The sequence below is a fragment of the Neomonachus schauinslandi genome, chromosome X, assembly GCF_002201575.2.
Source record: "Neomonachus schauinslandi chromosome X, ASM220157v2, whole genome shotgun sequence".
Classification (NCBI taxonomy): domain Eukaryota; kingdom Metazoa; phylum Chordata; class Mammalia; order Carnivora; family Phocidae; genus Neomonachus; species Neomonachus schauinslandi.
In genome coordinates this window covers 83,648,619-83,676,249 of record NC_058419.1, presented here as the reverse complement: position 1 = coordinate 83,676,249, position 27,631 = coordinate 83,648,619, and the positions used below count along the sequence as shown (strand labels likewise).

The 27,631-nt window shown below is 39.0% G+C and overlaps 1 protein-coding gene and 1 non-coding gene across 2 annotated transcripts in view; both read right to left on the bottom strand.

The window, feature by feature from the left end:
- DGKK (diacylglycerol kinase kappa) overlaps nt 1–27,631 on the bottom strand; it is a 148,562-nt gene that overhangs the window by 37,186 nt on the left and 83,745 nt on the right. Inside the window, exons 8-14 of the mRNA XM_044911813.1 lie at nt 19,054–19,156; nt 13,166–13,349; nt 12,333–12,441; nt 11,421–11,560; nt 10,254–10,335; nt 8,101–8,192; nt 7,163–7,262 (exon numbers count right to left, since the gene is read on the bottom strand). Coding sequence (XP_044767748.1) covers nt 7,163–7,262; nt 8,101–8,192; nt 10,254–10,335; nt 11,421–11,560; nt 12,333–12,441; nt 13,166–13,349; nt 19,054–19,156 — 810 coding nt within the window. The remainder of the gene's footprint in view (nt 1–7,162; nt 7,263–8,100; nt 8,193–10,253; nt 10,336–11,420; nt 11,561–12,332; nt 12,442–13,165; nt 13,350–19,053; nt 19,157–27,631) is intronic.
- On the bottom strand, nt 8,790–8,862 carry TRNAE-CUC. The gene has a single exon. It is a non-coding gene; the product is annotated as a tRNA-Glu (tRNA).

The following is a 27,631-nucleotide window of genomic DNA, read 5'->3' as shown; positions in this document are numbered from 1 at the left end:
CAGATGAAGACCCCACCAAAAAAGAGAATTATAGACCAATATCCCTGATGAACATGGATGCAAAAATTCTCACCAAAATACTAGCCAATAGGATCCAACAGTACATTAAAAGGATTATTCACCATGACCAAGCGGGATTTATTCCTGGGCTGCAAGGGTAGTTCAACATCTGCAAATCAATCAATGTGATACATTACATAAATAAAAGAAAAACAAGAAGCATATGATCCTCTCAATAGATGCAGAAAAAGCATTTGACAAAGTACAGCATCCTTTCTTGATTAAAACTCTTCACAGTGTAGGGATAGAGGGAACATACCTCAATATCATAAAGGCCATCTATGAAAAGCCCATAGCGAATATCACTTTCAATGGGGAAAAACTGAGAGCTTTTCCCCTAAGGTCAGGACTACAACAGAGATGTCCATTGTCACCATTGTTATTCAACATAGTACTAGAAGTCATAGCCTCAGCAATCAGACAAAAAAAGAAATAAAAGGCATCTGAATTGGCAAAGAAGAAGTCAAACTCTCACTCTTTGCAGATGACATGATCCTCTATGTGGAAAACCCAAGACTCCACCCCAAAATTGCTAGAACTCATACAGGAATTCAGCAAAGTGGTAGGATATAAACATCAATGCACAGAAATCAGTTGCATTTCTATATACTAACAATGAGGCAGAAGAAAGAGAAATCAAGGAATCAATCTCATTTACATTTGCACCAAAAGCCATAAGATACCTAGGAATAAACCTAACCAAAGAGGCAAAAGATCTTTACTCAGAAAACTATAGAACACTCATGAAAGAAAGCGATGAAGACACAAAGAAATGGAAAAACATTCCATGCTCATGGATTGGAAGAACAAATATTGTTAAAATGTCTATGCTACTTAGAGCAATCTACACATTCAATGCAATCCCTATCAAAATACCATCAACTTTGTTCACAGAGCTGGAACCTAAATTTTAATCTTAAAATTTGTATGGAACCAGAAGACACTGAATAGCCAAAGGAATGTTGAAAAAGAAAACCAAAACTGGTGGCATCACAATTCCCGACTTCAAGCTCTATTACAAAGTTGTAATTATCAAGACAGTATGGTACTGGCACAAAAACAGACACGTAGATCAATGGAACAGAATAGAGAACCCAGAAATGGACCCTCAACTCTATGGTCAACTAATCTTTGACAAAGCAGGAATGGATACTCAGTGGAAAAAAGACAGTCTCTTTAACAAATGGTGTTCAGAAAAGTACAGACCCACATGCAGAAGAATGAAACTGGACCATTTCCTTACACCATACAGAAAAATAGACTCCAAATGGTTAAAAGACCTAAATGTGAGACAGAAATCCATCAAAATCCTAGAGGAAAACACAGGCAGCAACAAAGGCAAAAAATAACTATTGGGACTTCATCAAGATAAAAAGCTTTTGCACAGCAAAGGAAATAGTCAGCAAACCAAAAGACAACTGATGGAATGAGAAAAGATATTTGCAAATGACATATCAGATAAAGGGCAAGTATCAAAGATATATAAAGAACTTATCAAACTCAACACCCCAAAACCAAATAATCCAGTCAAGAAGTGGGCAGAAGACATGAGCAGATATTCCTCCAAAAAAGACCTACAAATGGCCAACAGACACATGAAAAAATGTTCCACATCACTTGGTATCAGGGAAATACAAATCAAAACCACAATGAGATACCACCTCACACCAATCAGAATGGCTAAAATTAAAAAGTCAGGAAACAACAAATGTTGGCAAGGATGCGGAGAAAGGGGAACCCTCTTACACTGTTGGTTGCAATGCAAGGTATTGCAGCCACTCTTCAAAACAGTATAGAGGTTCCTCAAAAAGTTGAAAATAGAGCTACCCTACAATCCAGCAATCGCACTGCTGGGTATTTACCCCAACGATACAAGTGTAGTAATCTGAAGGAGCACCTACACCCCAATGTTTATAGCAGCAATATCCACAATAGCCAAACTATGGAAAGAGCACAGATGTCCATCGACAGATGAGTGGATAAAGAAGATCTGGTATACACACACACACACACACACACACAATGGAAAATTATGCAGCCATCAAAAATGAAATCTTGCCATTTGCAATGACTGGATGGAAGTAGATGGTATTATGCTAAGTGAAATAAGTCAATCAGAGAAAGACAATTATCACATGATCTCACTGATATGTGGAATTTAAGAAACAAAACAGAGGATTATAGGGGAAGAGAGGAAAAAATAAAACAAGATGAAAACAGAGAGGGAGGCAAACCATAAGAGACTCTTAATCATAGGAAACAAACTGAGGGTTGCTGGAGGGAGGGGGGTGTAGTGACATGGTAACTGAATGATGGACATTAAGGAGGGCATGTGATGTAATGAGCACTGAGTGTTATATTAGACTGATGAATCACAGACCTGTACCTCTGAAACCGGTAATACGTTATATGTTAATTAATTGAAATAAAAAAGTATAATGCAAAAAAAAAAAAGAAAAATATATAAATCAGCAAGGAATACATTTGGTTGCAAATTACAGAAACCATCCTTTAGTGGTTTAAATAGAGGCGTATCTATATCAAACAGCCAAATGCTTTACCTCTTTGAAAAAATAAATTGTGAATAAATGAAAAAAAATAAAGGAAGTAATTGATAGTGATACATAATAGCAGGCATTTTAACAAATCACTTATATCAATGGATAAATCATCCAAGAGAAGATCAACAAGGAAACTGTGGCTTAAATGACAATTTGGGCCAGATGGATCTAACAGATATATTTAGAATATTCTATCCTAAAACAGTGGAATACACATTCTTTTCAAGTGCATATGGAATATTCTCTAGATAGATCACATGTTAAGCCATGAAACAAATCTTAACAAAATCAAAATGATTGAAGTCATATCATGCATCTTTTCTTACACAATGCTGTGAAACTAGAAATCAACCACTGGACAAAATCAGGAAAGAAAACAAATACAAGGAGGGTAAATAGCATGCTACTAAACAATGAATAGGTCAGGGGACATAAGAAAAAAATACATGGAGACAAATGAAAATGAACACATAAAATCCTGAATCTTTGGGATACAGGAAAAGCTGTTACAAGAGGGAAGTTTATAGCAACGCAGGCCTACCTCAGGAAGCAAGAAAAATTTCAAATCTCAAAAATCTCAAAAACCTAACCTTACATCTAAAGGAGATAGAAAAAAGAAAACCTAATTCAAAAACAGTACAAGGAAGAAAATAATAAAAACTAGAGCAGAATAAGTGAAATAGAAACTAAACAACCAATAGAATAGATCAATGAAACCAGGAGGTGGTTCTTTGAAAAGACAAACTAAATTGATAAATTGTTAACCAGACTCATTAAAAAAAAAAGAGGGAGAGGAATAAATAAACAAAATGAGAAATGAAAGAGGAGAAATAAGAACTGACAACACAGAAATGAGGGAATATTATGAAAAATTATATGCCAACAAATTGGACAACCTAGAAGAAATAGATAAATTCCTAGAAACAAATCACCTTCCTTAACTGAACAAGGAAGAAATAGAAAATTTGAACAGACTGATTACCAGCAATTAAATTGAATCAGCAATGAAGAAATTTCCAACAAACAAAAGTCCAGGACCAGCTGGCTTCATAGGTGAATTCTACTGAACATTTACAGGAGAGTTAAAACTCATTCTTCTCAACTATTCCAAAAAACATAAGAGGAAGGAAAGCTTCCAAATTCATTCTATGAGGCCAGCATTAGTCTGATAACAAAACCAGATAAAAACAATATAAAAAAAGAGAACTACAGGCCAATATCTCTTATGAACATAGATTCAAAAATCTTCCACAAAATATTAGCAAACTGAATCCAACAATACATTAAAAAATCATTCACCACAAGCAAGTAGGATTTATTCCTTGGATGCAAGCGTGATTCAATATTTGCAAATTAATCAATGTGATACATCACATCAACAACAGAAAGGATAAAAACCATGTGATCATTTCAACAGATGTAGAAAAAGCATCTAACAAAGTACACATCCATTTATGACAAAAATCCTTAACAAAGTGGAGTTAGAGGGAACATACCTCAACATAATAAAGGCCATATATGAAAAGCCCACAGTCAACATCCTAGTAAATGGTGAAAAACAGAGTTTTTCCCAAGATCAGGAACAAGACAAGGATGCCCACTCTCACTATTTTTATTCAGCATAGTACTGGAAGTCCTAGCGACAGCAATCAGACAACAAAAAGAAATAAAAGGAATCCAAACCACTAAGGAAGAAGTAAAACTTTCACTATCTGTAGATGAAATGATACTGTATATAGAAAACCCTAAAGACTCCACCAAAAAACTACTAGGGCAGATAAATGAATTCAGTAAAGTAGCAGAATACAAAATCTATCTAAAGCAATCCATATACTAATAAGGATGTGGCAGAAAGAGAAATTAAGAAAACAATCCCATTTACAATTGCACCAAAAATAATAAAATAAACAACCGAGGCAGTGAAAAATCTGTACTCTGAATACTATAAAACACTGATGAGTGAAACTAAAGATGACACAAATGGAAAGATATTCCATGTTCATGGATTGGGAAAACAAATATTGTTAAAATGTCCATACCACCCAAAGCAATATACAGATTTAATGCAATTCGTATCAAATTACCAACAGCATTTTTCACAGAACTAGAAGAAATAATCCTAAAATTTGTACGGAATGACAAAAGACCCTGAATAGCCAGAGCAATCCTGAGAAAGAAGAACAAAACTGGTATTACAATCCCAGATTTCAAGATGTACTACAAAGCTGTAGTAGTCAAAACAGTATGGTACTGGAACAAAAATCGACACATAGATCAATAGAACAGAATAGAGAGCCCAGAAATAAACCCACAAACATACCTCAACATAATAAAGGTCACTTATTAAAAACCTACAGCTAACATCATTCTTGGGAAAAACTGGGAGCTTTTCCTCTATGGTCAGGAACAAGACAAGAGTGTCCACTCTCACCACTATTATTCAACATAGTACTGGAAGTCCTAGCCACAGCAGTCAGACAATACAAAGAAATAAAAGGCATCCAAATGGGCAAGGAAGAAGTCAAGCGTTCACTATTTGCAGTTGACATGATACTATATATAGAAAACCAGAAAGACTCCACCAAAAAACTGAGAGTACTGGTAAACCAATTCAGTAAAATCGCAGGATACAAAATCAATGTACAGAAGTCTGTTGCATTTCTATATACCAATAATGAAGTGACAGAAAGAGAAATTAAGGAATCAATCCTGTTTATAATTGTACCCAAAATAATAAGATACTTAGGAATAAACCTAACCACAGAAGTGAAAGCCCTGTATTCTGAAAACTGTAAAACATTAATGAAAGAAATTGAAGAAGACACAAAGAAATGGAAAGACATTCCATGCTCATGGGTTGGAAGAACAGATATTGTTAAAATGTCTATACTACCCAAAGCAATCTACACATTTAAAGCAATTTTTATCAAACTACCAACAGTATTTTTCACAGAGCTGGAACAAACAATCCTAAAATTTGTACAGAACCACAAAAGACCCAAAATAGCCAAAGCAATCTTGAGAAAGAAAAGCAAAGCTGGAGGCACCATAATTCTGGGCTTCAAGTTATATTACAAAGCTGTAGTAATTAGAACAGTATGATACTGGCACAAAAATAGATGTAGAGATCTGTGGAACAGAATAAAAAACCTAGAAGTAAACCCATAATTATATGGTCAGTTAATCTTCAACAAAGCAGGAAAGAATATCCAATGGGAAAGACTGTCTCTTCAACAAATTGTGTTGGGAAAACTGGACATTAACCTGCAAAAGAAAGAAATTAGACCACTTTCTTATGCCATACACAAAACAAATTCAAAATGGATGAAAGACCTAAATGTGAGACATGAAACCATAAGAATCCTAGAAGAGAGCACAGACAGTAACTTGTCTGACATCAGCCATAGCAACTTTTTTCTAGATAGGTCCCCTTAGACAAGGAAAATAAAAGCAAAAATAAAATATTGGGATTACATCAAAATAAAAAGCTCTGAACAGTGAAGGAAATAATCAACAAAACATAAGGCTACCTATGGAATGGAAGAAGATATTTACAAATGACATGTCTGATAAAGGGTTAGCATCCAAAATATATAAAGAACTGAAAGAACTCAACATCTAAAACACTAATAACCCAATTAAAACATGGCCAGAAGACATGAACAGGCATTTCTCCAAAGAAGACATCCAGATGGCCAACAGACACTTGAAAAGATGCTCAATATCACTCATCAGGAAAATACAAATCAAAACCACAATGAGCTATCCCCTCACACCTGTCAGAATGGCTAAAATCAACAACACAAGAAACAACAGGTGTTGGCGAGGATGTGGGGAAAGGGGAACCCTCTTACACTGTTGGTGGGAATGCAAACTGGTGCAGCCACTCTGGAAAACACTATAGAGGTTCCTCAAAAAATTAAAAATAGAATTACCATAGGATCTAGTAATTGGCTATTTACCCAAAGAAAATGAAAATACTAATTTGAAAAGATACATGCACCCTTATGTTTATTGCAGCATTATTTACAATAGCTAAGTGTCCATCCATGGATAAGTGGATAAAGAAGATGTGTTATATACATACAATGGAATATTATCCATAAAAATAATGAAATCTTGCCATTTACAAAACATGGGTGGATCTAGAGGGTACAATACTAAGTGAAATAAGTCAGTCAGAGAAAGACAAATGCCATGTGATTTCACTCTTACGTGGAATTTAAGAAACAAAACAAATGAACAAAGAAAAAATAAACAAACCAAAAAACAGACTCTTAAGTATAGAGAACAAACTGATGGTTACCAGAGGGGAGGTGGTTGGGGGATAGGTGAAATAGGAAACAGGATTAAGAGTACACTTAACATGATGAGCACTGAGTAATGTATAGAATAGTTGAATCACTATGTTGTACACCTGAAACTAATATAATAGTGTATGTTAATTATACTAGAATTAAAATAACAAATTAAAAAAAAAAAAGATAAAAAGGAGGCCCTGGCTCCACAAAGCATGCAAGATAAAAGGAATGGAAACTTACTTTCAAAATCACAGATTCTATAGCTGTATTGTTCTCTTTTATCCGACTCCAGGCCTTTACAATATCCACCACAAAATCTTCCACTGCTGAGCACAGGAATCTGCAAAGATAAGATAGATGGGACAACATGATATGGACCATGAGGTCCAGAGCCCTTCTCTCTTATGAAGTCCATCTTCCACCTTCTCTTTCCTTCTGTCTCTCTTTCCTGATCTGTCTTCTCTCCCTCTCCTTCCTTTCCCCTCTCCCTTTGGTTTTCCATTTCTTCATGTATATATGGTCAAATACATGAGTACCTAAGAGAGTTTAACTAGAATTTCTTAGCCCTAAATTCAGAATTTCCAGAAAAGAAAATTCGATTGCTCCAACTTGGGTCAGGTTTTCACCCTGGGTCAAATCAGCTATGGTTCAAGGGCCCATATAATTTAATACAAACATAATGACTTTGGGAGGACTGTCCTGGGGGGGGGCAGTGTTTATCAAAGGAGAATATAGCAGACTCGTCAGGAACCATCCAAAGTGTCCCAGGAGGAATGAATGACCCACATATTTGGAAGGGCAGAATATGTTGTTTAGGATATGAGAAAGCAGCTGTCATCAGTTCTACAGGGACCTTTCCCAGGGTCAGATGGAAAGCAAGGTTTCCCTACTGCAGGGTGTTATGTTAGACTCTTGAATAGCGTGGAATGTTGTTTCCCTTCTGTAATCCTTCCAAATCTCTGGCTTGTAATTTTGTCTTTTTGGACTAGCAGGAGCCCTCTCCTCAATCTCATCTATTTTTTCCTAAACTTTCCATTCAGGAGGTTTGAGTTGGGAGAAATCTGATACTTCCCTTGGCTTCAGTACCCCAAGCTATCAAAATGAGCTCCTTCTCTGACTGAGGAACAGACCATGAAGGGAAAAAAGCACCCCAGTTTGAAAGCTAAAGGAAGACTGACCTGGTTGCGATGATCATCTCTGTGGGGTACTTGGCCTTCAGGATTTTGTTCAGCTCAGTGGTTGCAGATTCTAGATGTTGGATGGCAGCAGCCTAGGGAGAAAGGAGTGTTCAGCCCTGGAATCAAAGGACTGGGACATAGTCTGCTGCCCATCCCTATCCCCTCATTTTTTCCTACTGACTCTTTACCAACAACTCAACTGCCTCTCTGAAGATAATCACAATCAAAGAATTCTTGTTGAAGAGCCCCATAGATAATCTTAGATTTGTGGTCATTCTAAAAATAAGAGATATATATTGCTTGTTCTCATTTAAATAATTCTCAAAAACTCATGGAGGTAACTTTTTCTTCCATATTTCAAATGAACAAACAATCTCATATTGCCTAGCTAGTAAACAATAGATCTGGGATTTGAACCCCCATCTTTCCAATGCCAGAGTGCTACCTCTTATTATAATAATATAAGTAATAATAATAGCATTCATTTATATCATACTTACTATGTACCAGGCTCTGTTCTAAGGTATATATATAAATATTTTCTTATGTAGTCCTTATAATAACTCCATTTCACAGAACAGCAAACTGAGGCACAGGAAAGGGGTAGCTGATAGGTGGCAGAGCCAGGATTTGATTCCAGGTAGTCTGCCTCTTGAGTCTGTATTCTTTTTTTTTTTTTCTAGGCTTCTTGCCCAATGTGGGGCTTGAACTCATGACCCTGAGATTGAGAGTCACATGCTCTACCAACTGAGCCAGCCAGGTGCCCAAGTCTGTATTCTTAACTACAGCTTCTACTTCTCCCTCTCCCATCACCTCCTACATTCAAACATCTATCAAGTCCTGATGATTCTATCCCTCCCATATGTCTTAAATATGCCCACATCTCCTTATCCCTGTTACCACTTCACCAGTCCAAATCACCATCATTTTTTTGCCTAGACAACTGCATCTCTTCTCTTTTCTCCTTGCCTCTAGTCTTTATTCTTTCAATTGTTTTTCCATGTATCATGGAACTCTTCTGCTTAAAACACTTCTGTTAAATAGCAGAATACTATTAGATAGCAGAATGGATAGATGCACAGATATGTGATAAAGCAAGTATAGTGAAATGTTAATGGTAGACTCTACCATTATATATATATATATATATATGTTTGCATGCTTATTGGCATTATATATCTCAAACTTTAATATAATGCCTAATAATATGTACTGTGATATACATATAGTAGATGGCCAATAAAATGTCATTTATATTGAAATAAGCCTTTTTATGTCTTTGAGAGTTACATCCTGTAGGCTAGAGTCTTAATTAGTTTTACTATTGAGTTCAAGAAGCTAGTATATTTGAAAATTCTCATAATAATATAAGAAAAAAATCCTTCTATAATTCTCATTAGGATAAAAGCCCAAACTTCCTACCATGGATTACTGGTTTCTTCCTGGCCTGGCCCCTGATTGCTTTTCCAGCCTCATCTTTAGTCATTCTCCCTGTATTTCTCCTCCCTGACCCCTATGTCTTAGCCATTAATAAATGTATGTGAATATTCCATTCCATTCTGTGAATATTCTATGCTCTGTCTTGCCTTTGGAACAACACGCACTATTCAGTCTGTCTGGAACAGGCCTCCCCTTTCTTGCTATCTTGATTGACTCCCTCTGGTCCTTCAATCTTTTCTGAAATGGCTCTTCTGAGAAGCTTTCCTTGATTTCCCCCAGACTGGGTTTGGTACACCTGCTGGGTGTTCACACCCCTCTCTACTTCCTTATATACTAACACTCATACTATTTTATTAAAACTATTGTTTCTATTACTAGACTATGAACTCCATGACAACATGAACTGTGTCATTCTTTGTTACCCACTAGTACATAAGAACAGCTCCCAGAACAGTATCTCACACATAGTAGGGAATCCATAAATATTTTCCATACATATTTTGAATGAATGAATAAGTAAATGGTTGAATGAATTATATCCCCAATGCCTAACACAGTTCCTAGTAAAAGCTGCTGATTGACGTGTCTCCAGTCCTCCGTGATCTCATCCTCACTGAGCCCATGGACAATACAAAAGCTTCTCTCTGGGTTTTGCCTATTATTGCACTGTGTAATAAAGGTGTTGGCCTGAATTACAGCTGGGCAGTAGTTACCTCAAATCGGGGTACATCCATTTCAACCTGTCCTCTTAGCAATGGGGTTTGTCTGGGAGTCTCACGGATCATCACACTCCATCTGAAATGAAGGTCAAAGACAGATATTTAGGGCTCTGTTTCATCACAGGCTGTCATCAATGCTTCACATGTCAAGAAAAAGGTCAAAATGTTTATGTGGTGGGGGAAGATGAGTTGTAGTGATGCCCACACTATCTCAGGTCACCTGATCTCAAGATATACTACAATTGGGGCCTCCGCCTCATGACTTCTCAAGGCCAGTGTGATGGAAAGAATTCCATCATAGGGTCAGAGGGCAGTGCTTTTCAACCAGAGAGGTAACTATCAAGATCACCTCAGGTGCTTTTATAAAATACATATACCAGGGCCCTACCCAAGATGTACTGAATAAGAATCTTTGTGGTGGGCTCAGCTTGGTACCTTGAAAAAGCTTCCCAGAATGTTCTTATGGGCAGCCATAAATCAAATACTATGACCCAGCATTGACCCTATCTCTTCTTCTCAGGAGATAGGATGGCAATACTCATTCTTCTCTAGAGCAAAGACAATCTAGGCCAATTGTTTCTGAACCCTAATTTTTTTGAGTTTCTTTGAAAAACTGATGAAGCTATAGAATAGTTTCTATACTATTCTAGAATAGAATAGAAAGATAGAATCACTTCCAAGAAAAAATATGCTTATATAGAAAATTAGCTATGGGGCGCTTGGGTGGCTCAGTTGGTTAAGCGACTGCCTTCGGCTCAGGTCATGATCCTGGAGTCCCAGGATCGAGTCCCGCATCGGGCTCCCTGCTCAGCGGGGAGTCTGCTTCTCCCTCTGGCCCTCCCCCTCTCATGTGCTCTCTCTCTCTCTCTCAAATAAATAAATAAAATCTTTAAAAAAAAAAAAGAAAATTAGCTACGCAATTTGAAGGCAGTTTACAAAACCCTTTAAATTTACCTGAGGGGCTCCTGATTTAGGATCTTTTAAGTGTGAAGAGGGGCTTTAGTGATGTCTAAAGGATACATGGTAGACCCTGACTTCTTAATAGACAAGGCCCCCCAAAACTGCCCTGCACTGAAGCCAGAAAGGAATGAGATGATATAACTGAGAGTAACTGATATGGGACTGGAATAAGCACAACGACCTGATCTTTCAGCCACTCACCTGTCTAGAATCCTCACACTAGCCTGCTCCACTCTGTTGAGGATGGTCACAGGTGACTTGTTTTTGTTCCAGAACGCACCCCAACCTAGGACACGGGCCAGATCGTTGCCAGTTCCAAGTGGGATGACTGCCAATTGACACTGCAAGAACAAAACCAGGCAAAATATTCAGTCAATCCTACCAAGATCCACCCATAAAAGAACCCAGAAGGTGCTCCTTGGGAAAGATAGTGGTCTCAAAGCCAGTGACAATAAGAGACTTCTGATTTTAGGAAGTGTAGTAGGAAGATATCTGAGGCTGAGTGAACTTTTTCTTAAAAAGTTTGGCCCCATTCTTGACAAGGCAGAACGTACTCAGTACAGGGAAAGGTTGGAATATGCCAGTATTTATAGATAGCTTATGAAAGAGAAGTATAGCCACAAATTTCTATCAAGGCTTGGCCAAGGAGATAAGGTGTCTTGGGAGACAAAGCTACTAGAGTCAGAAGAGCAGGGAGCTATCTAGGGAGAGGGGGGAAAGTGAGAGGAAAGTTTCGGCTACTCTTGTGACTCAGGGAAGAAAATCAGTAGCCTCAGGAGGGGAAGGAAATTGGGGGCTGAATGTGGCCTGAAGACGCTTCTTTTTTGTTTGCTCTCCTTCCCTTCGGCTCCATGACATTCCCCTGACTCTGGGGCCTGGGGAATAAAGCACTGCTCATTCTTTCTACTAACTCCCTCATTTCTCCTTCCCACAGGAAATTGTTTAGATGAGGAAGCTTAGATTGGCTATCTGTCTGTCAGGTTGACTATGAAACCAGTGGAAAACATGTGTGATATAGGTAAGGAGAGTGAAGACCGGGGACTCTTTGGGATGAGCTGCTTCATACCCTCAGTCTCTCTAGCAGTGGCTGAACTGAGTCAGCTAGGAACTCACCCTTTCATGTAATCCAAAGGCATCAATCAGAGATAAGACCCAGCTCACGCTGCCATCTCCACCACAAACCACAATGCGAAAACGAGCAAAATTCTTGAACATGCATAGCCTAAAAGAAAGAGAGGAAGGAGAGTCATTTCATGAACTGCTAGATTTTACAACTCCTTTCTATACTGTGCCAGGAGCTAAGGACTACTGCTTCTGCATCCTGCTAACAGGCTACCTGCCTTCTTTCACTTCGCTCCTATCTCTCTGTGTACCTAACATCACAGGCAATGTTCCCATAAGTAATCCTGGAGATGAGGCCTTGCTTCATCCCACCCTCTTCTATGCCTACCCTTGTTCTGGAAGCTACTAGTAACCTAGCTAAACCCACTTGCTGACGCCCAAGAAGAATGCCTTGCACAGTGGCCAGTGGCTTCACAGAAACCAGAGCTGAACAGCCAGATGGCCCATAAGTAAAACAGGTCTGTAGTGGAGATATATCTATTTGGCCCCAGGAAAGAATGAGGGACAGGAAAGGTGAACAGCAATGCCCATTTGCCTCTTCCTCTGAGGTCAGGAGACATAGTTAGACTTCTTCCAACCAGGAAAGGTGGAACAAATCTGAGAGCAGGGCATCAGCTTGAAGGGATTTCTGGGAGAGGGCTAAAAATCTTCCAACAAGCCAACCCCAAATACTCTGAAGTTATGTGTCTGCATCCTGACTTGAGAAAATATATCTTTCCTGCCCAGGTACTAGAACTGATTCCAGGAAACCTATCCTAGTCTAGAATGTATAGCGTGAAGTGTCCCTTCTATATAGCCAACTATATCCCTTAGCCCATGCTTACCCGGCTTCAGGTCCACCCTTCGACAGGTCAAAAACTTGAGACGGATTAAGGTATTGTTTGAACTTTCGGAGGAAGACGATCCCTTGGTGATCGCCACTTTTGGAGTTGATGAAGATGAGAAGGGGACATGAACAGGCTGATGACCAATCGAGGTTCCAGAAGTCTGAAGATACTACTAATTGGCCTGATACATGCACACAATAAAAAGAAAAGGAGAAAAAAGAAAAGGGCCGTTGAGATGGAAATAAGACACAACTTGACATTACATTTTGCAAAGACTTTTTGAAAAACAGCTTTATTGAGGTATAATTGATAAACAAAGAACTACACATATTTAATATTTTAATATTAAACTACACAATTTAATGAGTTTAATATAAACTACACAATTTAATGAGTTTAGATATATGCAAACACCCATGATACAATCACCACAAGTAAGGCAAAAAGACATATCCAACAACTCTCAGAGTTTCCTTATGCTCCAGTCTCCTGAGACTGAGAAGCAGAGGGGAATTCAGAACACAACGCAAAGGGAGTTTCATTTAATGTCTGCCCAACTGTTGCCAGGCAAACATTTGCTGAGCAATTACTACATACCAATCATCATACTAGATACTGCTAGGGGTATAGCCCCTGCCCCCAAGCTGGGGGAACAGACTCATACACAGTAGTATGTTGGAACACAAAGATTAAGGAAATTGGTGCCACAACGAAGGATTAATAAAACACTGTGGGGAAACTGAAGAAGGAGAGGGTTGATCACCCAAGAGGAGGATCAGAATACCAATTAGTTCTCTCTTTGCCTGGGATAGCTCAGTTCTCACAGTGAGAAGGTACCAGGTAAGGAGAGAGGAGGAGGGAAAGGCTGTCTTTTAGTCAGGAGCTAATGACGGAACATATCAATGTGGGAGGAAGGAGGGAGATTTAATCACTCCTCTAAGGCTCTGGCAGAGCAATCCTAGTTATCACACCAACTTTCAGGGGAAACAAGACTATAGGGAAATTGTCTGAACAAGAGAAAGGCTTTTAATAATTCTTAACTCTGAAGTTCCCTATAGGGAAGTGGAGTTATAGCAGTCTAAATTGCCAATGCCTGCCCGCTCATGCTGAGTCTTAGAGCTTGTTGGCAGGGAGACAGGCAGTGAGCAATGGCCCCCTAGGAGATGGTAGACAAATCATGAGCCCCTAAACTTTTGTGACTTGCCAGGAATACTCCAGCAAAAGAAATGCAAAGGGCAAAAGGCATGTGGTCCACTCCTGAATGGTGCGGGGCATAGGGAGGGAGGTGGGTTGAGTTGTCCCATTTTTTGTATCCTGGGTAAAAGGGAGCCTGGAAGAATACTGCTGACATGAGCAGATTTCATGGCTGTTTTGCCTGGAAAAACCTAAAGCAGGCTTCCTTTATGGGCCAATTCCTACTCACTGGCCAGTAGACTTTGAAGGCATCCTTAGCCAGTTAGCCAGTCAGGCACCAAATTTTCAGAGCTTGCTAGGACTCACAGCTATAAGGGGAGTCTGCTATGTCCCTTCAGTAGCATAGCTTGGAAGTAGTTATTCTCCCTGAACACAATATCCAAAGGTAGTACCCTTTTGAACATTTGTTTTACAAAAGGTAATATGTTGACGCAATGGTAGTTAAGACATTCATTCATTCATTCATTCATTCAACAAATATGTATTGAGGGCATTCTCTGTGCTTGTCCTTATGTTCTGAGAATACAGTGGTGGGCAAGATAGAAATAGTTTCTGCTCTTGTGGAACTTATATTCTAATGGCGGGAGGCACAACATAACAAAGAAATATAGAAAATAATATGATATGGGGCGCCTGGGTGGCTCAGTTGTTAAGCGTCTGCCTTCGGCTCAGGTCATGATCCCAGAGTCCTGGGATCGAGTCCCACATCGGGCTCCCTGCTCTGTGGGAAGCCTGCTTCTCCCTCTCCCACTCTCCCTGCTTCTGTTCCTGCTGTCGCTATGTCTCTCTCTGTCAAATAAATAAATAAAATCTTTAAAAAAAAAAAAAGAAAAAAAAAAGAAAATAATATGATATGAAGAAAAAGAAGTCAGGGAAACAGGATGGAGACTAAAGGGGGTGTTATTTTAAACCGGGTGGTCAGGGACAGCTTCTCTGGGGAGGGGACATTTGAGATGAGACTTGAATGAAGTAAAAAAGTGAGCAATGCAGATATTAGGGGGAAGAGTTTTGGGGGCAGAAGAAGGAATAAGTGCTAGGACCCAGAGAAAGGAGACTGTCCGGGGTGTCTGAGGACCACTGAACAGAACAGCATGACTGTTGTGGAGTGAGTGAGGGGGAGAGTGGCAGAAATGAGGTCAGAGAGATGACAGGAACCATATAAAATGACAACAAGATGTGAGGAAGCAGTTCAAAAATAAGGGTGAGACTGTTTAGTATGGTATAAAACATTAGGGGTCAGGTCATAAGATACATGAAGAAAATCATCAAAAAAGGTAGTATCTTTTTATTTTTATTTTATTTATTTACTCTTTTAGAGAGGGAGTGCATGTGCACACACATGGGTGAGGGGGTGTGGGTGTGGGGGAGGGGCAGAGGGAGAGGGAGAGAGAGAATCTTAAGTAGGCTCCATGCCCAGCACGGAGCCTGATCTCACAACCCAGAGATCATGACCTGAGCCAAAATCAAGAGTCAGACACTTAACCGACTAAGCTACCTTAGGCACCCCTAAAAAAGGTAGTATTGTTTTATGTGCTTGCTCCTCATCCAACCAACAATGTAGGCCCCAACTTATGGCCTGGCTTCAGGCTTACCCCTCCTTTGTTTGAGAAGCTGATTCTGCTCTGTGCTTCCTTTCCTTATTCAGCAACCTTTTGCTAACACCCTCCAGGTGATCATGTGACTTTGGATATGTACTCCAGTGAAAGGATTTATGGAAACAGTTTTCTGCCAACATCTAGTGGAACTGTGAGCTATGCTTAGAAGCAAGGACTCTCCCTGCCAGAGGTCCTGGAATAGACCTGTCTATGCCCAGTGATTTTTAACACGATGGGTTAGTCCCTTTCTGGAGATGAGGCAGCAGTGGCACTAAGACCAACTACTGTGAGCTATTTGGGACTCCGTTTCCTTATCTGCAAAGTGGGCCATTCAAAAAACTAACTTGTTTCCCAGTGTTGAGATGAAAATGAGCTAGGCATTACATTGATGAGAAAAGGAAATATAAATTGTTTCTTAAAGGTGAAAAGATGACCAAACTCATTCATAAATAAGAAAGATACTAATTAAAACCAGGCCATGGTACCACTTTTTTCTTATCCAGAAGATTGGCAAAAATAAAAAAAATAGATGATACACTTGATTGAGGAAGTCACAGAAACTATGAACTCTCACTGAGGGTGGAAGTGCAAAGTGACACAAGCCCCATGGGGGGCAATTTGACAGCATCTATGAAAATCACAAATGCCTATACATTATGACCCAGTAACTACACTTCTGGGAATTTTTCCTATAGCTGTATATGTAAAATGACCTGTATGAGATTGTCAATTGCAGCATTGTTATAAAAACAAGAGACTGAAAACTACCAAATTAGAGAACTGGTCAAATACATTATGGTATATATTCATATAATGGGGTATCTTGTAGCTGTAAAAAGGAATGAGGAGGCAATCTTTTGTTGATACAAAAAGATCTCCAAAATATACTGTGAAGGAAAAAAAAAAAGCAAGTTTCAGAGGAATGTGTATAGTGTTAAAAAGGGAAGGGATAAAAGTATACGTTTACATTTACTAGTATATACAGGAAGAAATACTGGAAGCTCTTCAATAAACTAGTGGCAGTAACCAACTTTTTGTGAGTGGGGATGGGATGGGGCTATGGGAGATTGAGAAGATTGAGAGAAAGGATAGTAAGTTTTTTTTTACTAAACATGTGCATATGTGTTTCTATTTAAAAAAAATTGGAACCATGTGAATATATTAACTAGTCCAGAATTAAATTAAGAAATAGGAAAAATAGGGCGCCTGGGTGGCTCAGATGGTTAAACGTCTGCCTTCGGCTCAGGTCATGATCCCAGGGTCCTGGGATCGAGTCCCGCATCGGGCTCTCTGCTCCTTGGGAGCCTGCTTCTCCCTCTGCCTCTCTCTCTCTCTGTCTCTCATGAATAAATAAATAAAAATCTTTAAATAAAAAAAAGAAATAGGAAAAATAATTATGCTAATGTTATCTATAAATTAAATAGCCATGAGGTTGTAGCTGAAATCATTTGTAGATCCATTTGGTAGCTTGGAGTGTGGGCTGCCTTCTGCAGTGTACTTCTACAACAGAATGCAGCTGTGTGCCACAGCTGGTTGCCCTTCAGATTTATTCACTAACCTACAGCAAACATCTTAACTTCTCTGGGTGTTCATTTCTCCATAAGTACAAGAGCATCATGTTGCAACGATTAATAAAATAATCCGGGATGGGGGTGAGAAACTGAGATAAAGAGAAAATTCTATAATTAAGACAACTCAAACTTCAGTGTCAAACCTAATTTGGTCACAGATGGGAAGACAAGAGATAGCAGTGCTGGCAGAAAGCTATTCCTAGGAGACGACAAGGGCAGCCCCATCCAGCATTTCCCCCAGAGTTAGAGAACGTATGCATTTGAGCAAGGCCAAGTTTGTGAAGGGAATCTTGTGAACAAGGTGAAAAAATTGTGTGGCATCATGGGCTGGAATGTAGCAATGTTAGACAGATTCATAACCAGGTAAGTGTGCCCACAAAGTTGCTTTTGAATAGGCTGATGTTAATCGTAAGGGAGTGTCCCATACTATTTAATAATTTTAATCAACAATTCAAATGAAAACATAGAAGGCTGGCTTCTCAACTCTGAAGTACTCAAAGCTGGAAGGAGAGCTATTGGATGACAGAATCAAGATTGAAAAATGACCTCAAAGGGCACATGGGTCAAAGTCAACAAGATGAAAAGGGGATAAATGTGAAGCTTGGATTGTAGGCCCAAGGACATAAATCGTACCAGAATAGGACAATAGGAACTTGGTTTGGCAGCATCAAGTGTGAAAAGGGCTTAGAGGATTTAGTCGATTTTAAACTCCAGATGACTCAACAGCCTGAAAGAGCCTTTCAAGAAAAATCTCACGCTTCTTTGAGCTGCATTAATACAACCACAGCGTCGCAAAACAGGGAGTCTATAGTCTCTCTCAAATTTGTTCAGTTCATACCACAGAAGGATGTTAAATTAGCATAAGGATGGCTTACTGATCCCCTTCCTGTATTTTAAAACCATCTTTAACAAATGTTAGTTCATCTAACCCTCAAAATGCACCCGAGTACAACTGTTACTGAAAAAAGTCTCCCAAGAGTGAGATTCAATTGGATCGAGATTGTAAATGACTAGAAGGAAAGGCTCAAAACTAACTCATGGGGCATTAGATAAATCACTAGTGTTTAGGAATTGACAAAGCATCAGCAGAGCATGCTGGGGCAATAATCATGCTGGTTTCAGATTTGGAGTCAACTTTGGTGTTAGTTTTCATTCTAAAAATAACATGACCTGGGCCTTTATGTAGTTCTTCCTTGCCCACCTGGATGCAAGGAAACTTATTTTATGAATTATCTAGTGTCTGAAAATCATGAAGAAGTTGGAATCAAGTCTGATAATTCAGAAACAATTGAGACAAAGCCTACAGAGAACATGCCTACATACATATGCACCATAAACATCAACAGTCATTATCCCAAAGGTCTAAAAAGAAACATGAGCTGTCTCTACATATATGCACATTCCTATTCCCCCCAAATGTTTGACTGGTTGAGAATAATAATTTAATTAAAAAACTTCCCCAGTCTTAACACCTTCCCTCCCTCCCCAATGAAATACATTCTGAGGTTAAAGTTTAGGTACTCACCATCTCCTTTAGGGTCGCTGAGGGCAGTGGGAGGAATGACTGATGTTCGATGACTTCCAAACCAGCATTCCTTGGAAAACCGTCTCCGGCAGGCATCATGCACCTGAAACGACAAGAGAAGAACAGAGAAAAAAGGAAGGGGGAGAGAAAAGGATACAATTGATTAGTCTTGAGTTCCAGTTCCAAGATTTGAGTCCCCAGTATTAAAATCTCCCTTTCTGAGATTTGGTGCCATACACATTCCCCTGTCTCAAACTGGACACAGCCTGTCCAACTTCAGCCTGCACTACCCTGAAGGTGGCCTCTGAACTCTGTTCCTTTCAAAGGTAGCTTTCAGAAGATACCCATCATAGGCATTAAGAAGATAGTAGTCCTAGGGCACAATCTTAGTGGCCTACAGAATAGGGAGCTTACTTGCATTTTAAGTGTTAATCCTGTTAATATGCTATTACACTTCAATCCTTAAAACAACTCTGTATGGTAGGGAAGAGATTATTAGATTCATTTTAGAAATGAAGATACCAAAGATCAGAGAGGTGAAGAATCTTGCTCAAGGTCAAATAGCTGGGAAGTGGCAGAGCTGAGATTCTGCTGCCTTCCCCACAAGTGGTCATATTTCCCAAATTTCTGATATTTTTAAGTATCACTTCCTAGACAATTACACAGTTCCTAGAGGACATGAACCTGGCTTGACTACACAAAAGCAATTAAAAGAGAGCCAGAGGACAACCAGAGTCTTCTTTTTTTTAATTGAGATATAATTGACATGTAACATTATATCAGTTCCAGGTATACAACATAATGATTTGATATTTGTATATATTGCTAAATGACCACCACAATAAGTGTAGTTAATATCTGTCACCATACATAATTACAGTTTTTTCTTATGATGAGAAATTTTAAGGTCTATACTCTTAGCAACTTAAAAATAGGCAAAACAGCATTATTAACTATAGTCACCATGCTGTTCATTATATCCTGATGACTTATTTATTTTAGAACTGGACCACCTTCTTTTGACCACCTTCACATATTTTGCCCATCTCCCCCCTTCCCATATGCATGAGCTCATTTTTTAGATTCCATATATATGTGAGATCATATAGTATTTCTCATTCTCTGACTCATTTTATGTATCATATGCCCTTAAGGTTCATCCACGTTGTTGCAAATGGCAAGATTTCCTTCACTTTTAGGGCTGAATAATATTCCATTGCATATACATCTACCACATTTTCTTTATCCATTCATCCATCAGTGGACACTTAGGTTGTTCCCATATCTTGACTATTGTAAATGGTGCTGCAGTGAACATGGGGGTGCCCATATGTTTTTGAATTAGTGTTTTCGTTTTTTTCAGATAAATACACAGAAGTTGAATTGCTAGGTCAAATGGTAGTTCTATTTTTAATTTTTAAAGGAAACTCTACTGTTTTCAATAGTGGCTGCACCAATTGACATTCCTACCAGTTGTGCACGAGGTTTCCCTTTTCTTCATATCCTCATCAACATTTATTTCTTCTTTTGATAATAGCTATTCTGACAGGTGTGAGGTGATATCTCATTGTGGTTTTGATTTGCATTTCCCTGATGATCAGTGATGTTGAGTACCTTTTCATGGCCGTCTGTATGTCTTCCTTAGAAAAAGATCTATTAGATCCTCTGCCCATTTTCTAATTGGATTATTTGTTTGTTTGTTTGCTTTTTGCTATTGAGTTGTATGACTTCTTTATATATTTTGGATATTTACCCTTATCATATATATGATTTACAAATATTTTCTCTCATTCAGTTGGTTGTCTTTTCCTTTTGTTGGTGGCACCTTTGCTGTGCAGAAGCTTTGCATTACTTTTTACCAAATTTTTATTTAAATTCTAGTTAGTTAAAATATAGTGTAATATTGGTTTCAGGAGTAGAATTTAGTGATTCAACAATTACATATAACACCCACTGCTCATCATAACAAGTGACCACATTTAATACCCATCACCCATTTAACCCATCCTCCACCCACCTCCTTCCATCAACTCTCAGTTTGTTCTCTATCATTAAGAGACTCCTATGGTTTGCCTCCCTCTCTTGTTTCTTTTCCCTTACCATATGTTCATCTGTATTGTTTCCTAAATTCCACATATGAGTGAAATCACATGGTGTTTGTCTTTCTCTGACTGGCTTATTTCGCTTAGCATAGTACACTATAGCTCCATCCACATCATGGCAAGTGACAAGATTCATTCTTTTTGACAGCTGAGTAATATTTCTTTGTGTGTGTGTGTGTGTGTGTATATATATATATATAACACCCCTTCTTTATCCATTCATCAGTCAATGGACACTTGGGCTCTTTCCATAGTTTGGCTATTGTTGACAATGCCGCTATAAACATGGGGGTGCATGTACCCCTTCAAATCTGTACTTTTGTATCCTGTGGGTAAATACCTGGTAGTGCAATTGCTGGGTTGTAGTGTAGTTCTATTTTTAACCTTTTGAGGAACCTCCATACTGTTTTCCAGAGTGGCTGTACCAGTTTGCATTCCCACCAACAGTGCAAGAGGGCTCCCCTTTCTCAGCATCCTCACCAACACCTATTGTTTCTTGTGTTGTTAATTTTAGCCATTCTGACAGGTGTGAGGTGGTATCTCATCATGGTTTGGATTTGTATTTCCCTAATGATGAGTGATGTTGAGCATCTCTTCATGTCTGTTAGCCATCTGTATGTCTTCTTTGGAAAAATGTCTATTCATGTTGTCTGCCCATTTCTTAACAGAATTATTTGTTTTCTGGGGGTTGAGTTTAATAAGATCTTTATACATTTTGGATACTAACCCATTATCAGATATATCACTTGCAAATATCTTCTCCCATTCTGTAGGCTGTCTTTTAATTATGTTGATTGTTTCCTTCACTGTGCAGTTTTTTATCTTGATGAAGTCCCAATAGTTCATTTTTGCTTTTGTTTCCTGTGGCTCTGGCAATGTGTCTAGCAAGAAGTTGCTATGGCCAAGGTCAAAAAGTTGCTGCCTGTGTTCTCCTATAGGATTTTGATGGTTTCCTGTCTCACATTTAGGTCTTTCATCCATTTTGATTTTATTTTTGTGTATGGTGTAAGTGATCCCATTTCATTCTTCTGCATGTTGCTGTCTAGTTTTCCCAACACTATTTATTGAAGAGACTGTCTGTTTTCTGTTGGATAGTCCTTACTGATTTGTCAAAGATTAGTTGATCATATAGTTGTGGGTCCATTTCTGGATTCTCTGTTCTGTTCCCTTGATCCATGTGTCTGTTTTTGGGCCAGTACCATACTCTTTTGATGACTATATCTTTGTAATATAGCTTGAAGTTCAGAATCGTGAGGCCTCCAGATTTACTTTTCTTTTTCAAGATTGCTTTGGCTATTTGGGGTCTTTTGTGGTTCTGTACAAATTTTAGGATTTGTTTTAGCTCTGTGAAAAATGCTATTGGTATTTTGATAGAGATTGCATTAAATGTGTAGATTGCTTTGGGTAGTATAGACATTTTACCAATGTTCGTTCTTCTAATCCACGAGCATGGAATGTTTTTTCCATGTCTTTGTGTCCTCTTCAATTACTTTCATAAGTGTTCTATAGTTTTCAGAGTACTGATCTTTTACCTCTTTGGTTAGGTTTATTCCTAGATATCTTACTATTTTTGGTGCAATTATAAATGGGATCAAATCCTTGGTTTCTTTTTGTGCTACTTTGTTATTGGTGTATAGAAATGCAACGTATTTCTGTACTTTGACTTTATATCCTGCAACTTTGCTGAATTCATGTGGTAGTTCTAGTAATTTTTTGGTGGAGTCATTCAGGTTTTCTATATAGAGTATTATGTCTGCAAATAGTGAAAGTTTGACTTCTTCCTTGCTGATTCAGATGTCTTTTATTTCTTTTTGTTGTCTGATTGCTGAGGCTAAGACTTTCTGTACTATGTTAAATAGTAATGGTGAGAGTGGACATCCCTGTCTTGTTCCTGGCTGTAGAGGAAAAGCTTTCAGTTTTTCACTATTGAGGATGATATTTCTGTGGGTTTTTCCTATAAGGCACTTATGATGTTGAGATATGTTCCATCTATCCCTATTTTACTGAGGGTTTTTGTCAAGAATGGATGCTGTATTTTGTCAAATGCTTTTTCTGCATCTATTGAGAGGATCATTTGATTCTTATCCTTTCTTTTATTAATGTGGTGTATCAACTTTGATTGATTTTCAGATATTGAACCACCCCTGTGGCCCAGGAATAAATCCTTCTTGATTATGGTGAATAATTCTTTTAATGTACTGTTGGATTCAATTTACTAGTATCTTTTCTTTTAAGATTTTATTTATTTATTTGACAGAGAGACAGAGAGGAAAGCACAAGTAGGCAGAGCAGCAGGCAGAGGGAGAGGGAGAAGCAGGCTCCTGGCTGAGGAGGGAGCCTGATGCGGGGTTTGATCCCAGGAACCTAGGATCATGGACCTGAGCTGAAGGTAGCTGCTTAACCAACTGAGCCACCCAGGCGCCCCTCAATTTACTAGTATCTTGTGAGAATTTTTGCATCCATGTTCATCAGGGATATTGGCCTGTAGTTCTCTTTCTCAATGGGGTCTTTGGTTTTGGAATCAAGGTAATGTTGGCCCCATGGAATGAGTTTGGAAGTTTTCCTTCCTTTTGCATTTTTTGGAACAGTTTGAGAAGACTAGGTATTAACTCTTCTTTAAATGTCTGGTAGAATTCCCCTGGGAAGCCATCTGGCCCCTGGACTTTTGTTTGTTGGGAGATTTTTTTTTTTAAGATTTTATTTATTTATTTGAGAGAGAGAGAGAATGAGAGACAGAGAGCATGAGAGGGAGGAGGGTCAGAGGGAGAAGCAGACTCCCTGCCGAGCAGGGAGCCCAATGCGGGACTCGATCCCGGGACTCCAGGATCATGACCTGAGCCGAAGGCAGTCGCTTAACCAACTGAGCCACCCAGGCGCCCCTGTTGGGAGATTTTCGATGACTGATTCAATTTCTTTGCTGGTTGGGGGTCTATTCAAATTTTCTATTTCATCCTGTTTCAGTTCTGGTAGTTTGTATGTTTGTAGGAATTTGTCCATTTATTCCAGATTGCCCAGTTTGTTGGCATATAATTTTTCATAATATTCTCTCATGATTAATTGGATTTCTGGGGTGTTGGCTGTGGTCTCTCTCATTCATGATTTTATTTATTTGGGTCCTTTCTCTTTGGGATAAGTCTGGCTGGGGGTTTATCAATTTTATTAATTCTTTCACAGAACCAGTGCTTAGTTTCATTGATCTGTTCTAGTTTTTTGTTTCTCTATTGTTTATTTCTGCTCTAATCTTAATTGTTTCCATTCTTCTGCTGTCTTTAGGCTTTATTTGCTGTTCCTTTTCTACTTCCTTTAGGTGTGAGGTTAGGTTGTGTATTTGAGACTTTTCTTGCTTCTTGAGACAGGCCCATATTGCAATATACTTCCCTTTTAAGGCTGCCTTTGCTGCATCCCAAAGGTTTTGGACTCTTATGTTTTCATTTTCATTTGCTTCCATGTGTTTTTTAATTTTTTCTTTAATTTCCTGGGTAACCCATTCATTCTTTAGTAGGATGTTCTTTAAGCTCCATGTATTTGTGGTCTTTCCAAAATTTTTCTTGTGGTTGACTTCAAGTTTCATAGCATTGTGGTCAGAAAATATGCATGGTATGATTTCCATCTTTTTGTACTTGTTGAGGGTTGATTTGTGACCCAGTATGTGATCTATTGTGGAGAATATTCCATGGGCACTAAAAAAATATGTATTCTGCTGCTTTAGGATGAATATACCTATTAAGTCCATCTGGTCCAGTGTGTCATTCGAAGCCATTGTTTCCTTACTGATTTTCTGTTTAGATGATCTGTCCATTGCTATAAGTGGGGTGTTAATGTCCCCTAATATTATTGTATTATTACCTATGAGTTTCTTTATGTTTGTTATTAATTGATTTATATATTTGGGTGCTCCCAAGTTGGGGGCATAAATTCTTATAATTGTTAGATCTTCTTGATGAATAGACCCCTTAATTATGATATAATGCCCTTCTTCATCTCTTGTTACAGTTTGACTTAAAATCTCATTTTTCTGATATAAGTATGGCTACTCCGGCTTTCTTTTGACATCCATTAGCATGATAGATGGTTCTCCATCCCCTCACTTTTGATCTGCAGATGTCTTTAAGTCTAAAATGAGTCTCTTGTAGACAGCATATGGATGGGTCTTGCTTTTTATCCATTCTGATAGCTTGTGTCTTTTGATTGGAGCATGTTGTCCATTTACATTCAGAGTGACTATTGATAGATATGGATTTAGTGCCATTGTGTTACCTGTAAAGCTGGTGTTTCTGGTGATGTTCTCTGTTCCTTTCTAGTCTTTGTTTTTTTTTGGTCTTTTTTCCCCCTACTCAGAGTCCCCTTTAATATTGCTTGCAGGGCTGGTTTAGTGGTCATGAATTCCTTTATTTTTTGTCTGGGAAACTCTTTTATCTCTCCTTCTATTCTGAATGACAGCCTTGCTGGATAAAGTATTCTGGCTCCATATTTTTCCCATTCAGCATGTTGAATATATCCTGCCAATGTCTTCTGGCCTGTCATATTTCTGTGGACAGATCTGCTGTGACCTGATCTGTCTTCCCTTATAGGTTAAGGACTTTTTTCCCTTGCTGCTTTCAGGATTCTTTCCTTGTCTGTGTATTTTGTGAATTTGACTATGATATGTCTTGGTGATGACCGGGTTTTGTTGTATTTAATGGGAGCTCTCTGTGCTTCTTGGATTTCAATGTCTGTTTCCTTTCCCAGTTTAGGGAAGTTTTCAGCTATAATTTGCTCGAATAAACCTTCTGTTCCATTTTCTTTCTCTTCTTCCTGGACTTCTATGATATGAACATTATGTTTTATTTATTTTATTTTATTTTTTAAAAGATTTTATTTATTCATTTGAGACAGAGAGATACAGAGAGAGAGCATGAGCAGGGGAGAGGCAGAGGGAGAGGGAGAAGCAGACTCCCCGCTGGGCCAGGAGCCCAACGTGGGGCTTGATCCCAGTATCCCAGGATCATGACCTGAGCTGAAGGCAGACGCCTAACCATCTGAGCCACCCAGGCACCCCTGAACATTATTATGTTTTAAGGAGACACTGAGTTCCCTAGTCTACATTCGTGATCTAATACCTTTTTTTCCCTCTTTTTTCAGCTTTGTTATTTTCTATAATTTTATCTTCTATATCACTGATTTGTCCCTCTGCTTCATCCATCCTCAATGTCATTGTATCCAGTCAGTTTTGCATCTCAGTTATAGCATTATTTATTTCGGCCTAACTAGTTTTTAGTTCTTTTATCTCTGCAGTAGGGGATTCTCTAGTTTCTTCCATACTTTTCTCAAGCCCAGCTAGTATCCTTATGATTATTGTTTTAAATCCTAGTTCAGACATCTTATTTGTATCTGTATTGATTAAATTCCTGGCCATGACTTCTTCCTGTTCTTTCTTTTGGGGTGAATTCCTCCATCTTGTCATTTTGTCTGGGTCACTGTTTTTTGTTGGGAAAGCCTGTTATATTCCTGCTCTAGAGAGTAATGGCTATATTAAGAAGAGGTCCAAGGAAAAAAAAAGGAAGCTAGATCTTAGGTATGTTTTGGTTTGCTTGTTAAAGGAAGCTAGATTTAAAAAAAAAAGGAAGCTAGATCCTATTTCCCATAGAGCTGCAGCTGTGCAGCACTCTGACCAGTGGACTTGGTGCATGTGAGGAGTTTATGCTGGTCTTCTGGGGGTGGGGCCTGCTGCACTGAATCTCAGGCCGACTTGCCCTAGCTGAGATGTACCTGCAGGGTGCAGGGGGGCAGGGCTTGTTGTAAGTGGCTCCAGCCTCCACTAGGTGGTGCTGTTTTGTTCACTGAGGGTTGGTCAGTGCTAATGGCCAGGGGGGAAATGGCCTTGCCCTGCTCTCTCCTACCTGGAGTGGGAAGTTTCGCACCCACCACTCTTCAGGAAGCCCTCACAGAAGAGCAAACAACCACCCCTCTTGTGTCCCCCACTTCCGCCAGATCCCTGCCTTCACCCTGTCTGCATCAAGGCTGTCTGCCTGCCAGGTGGCACAGTACTCCTGTGTTTTATCTCAGGCATTCAGCTGGATTTCAAATCTCCAAATTTTAGAGATCTGTGTACTGATCCTCTGGGGGGAGGGTCTTAATGTGCTATGGCCAGTGCCATTTTGTCTAGGAAATTAGTTCTGAAACTGCGCAGTGGTTTGGAGTTTATGGTAAAGCACAGCCAAAGATTGCTGCCTTCAACTGGTGTCTCTGTTCCTATGCTAGTGAATGGAGCAGCTCAATGGTGTCTGCTGGATCTTTTGTCCCCAGAGAGGCCATGCCACCTCTCCTAAATTCACTCCAAGCAGGGGAACTGTTTCTCCCTGTGTGACCCAGGGGATCCTTGGACTATGCTGCCCACTCCCTGATCCCTTTTCTTTTCTTTTCTTTTTTAAAAGATTTTATTTATTTATTTGAGAGAGAGAATGAGAGAGAGAGAGAGAGAGAGAGAGAGCACATGA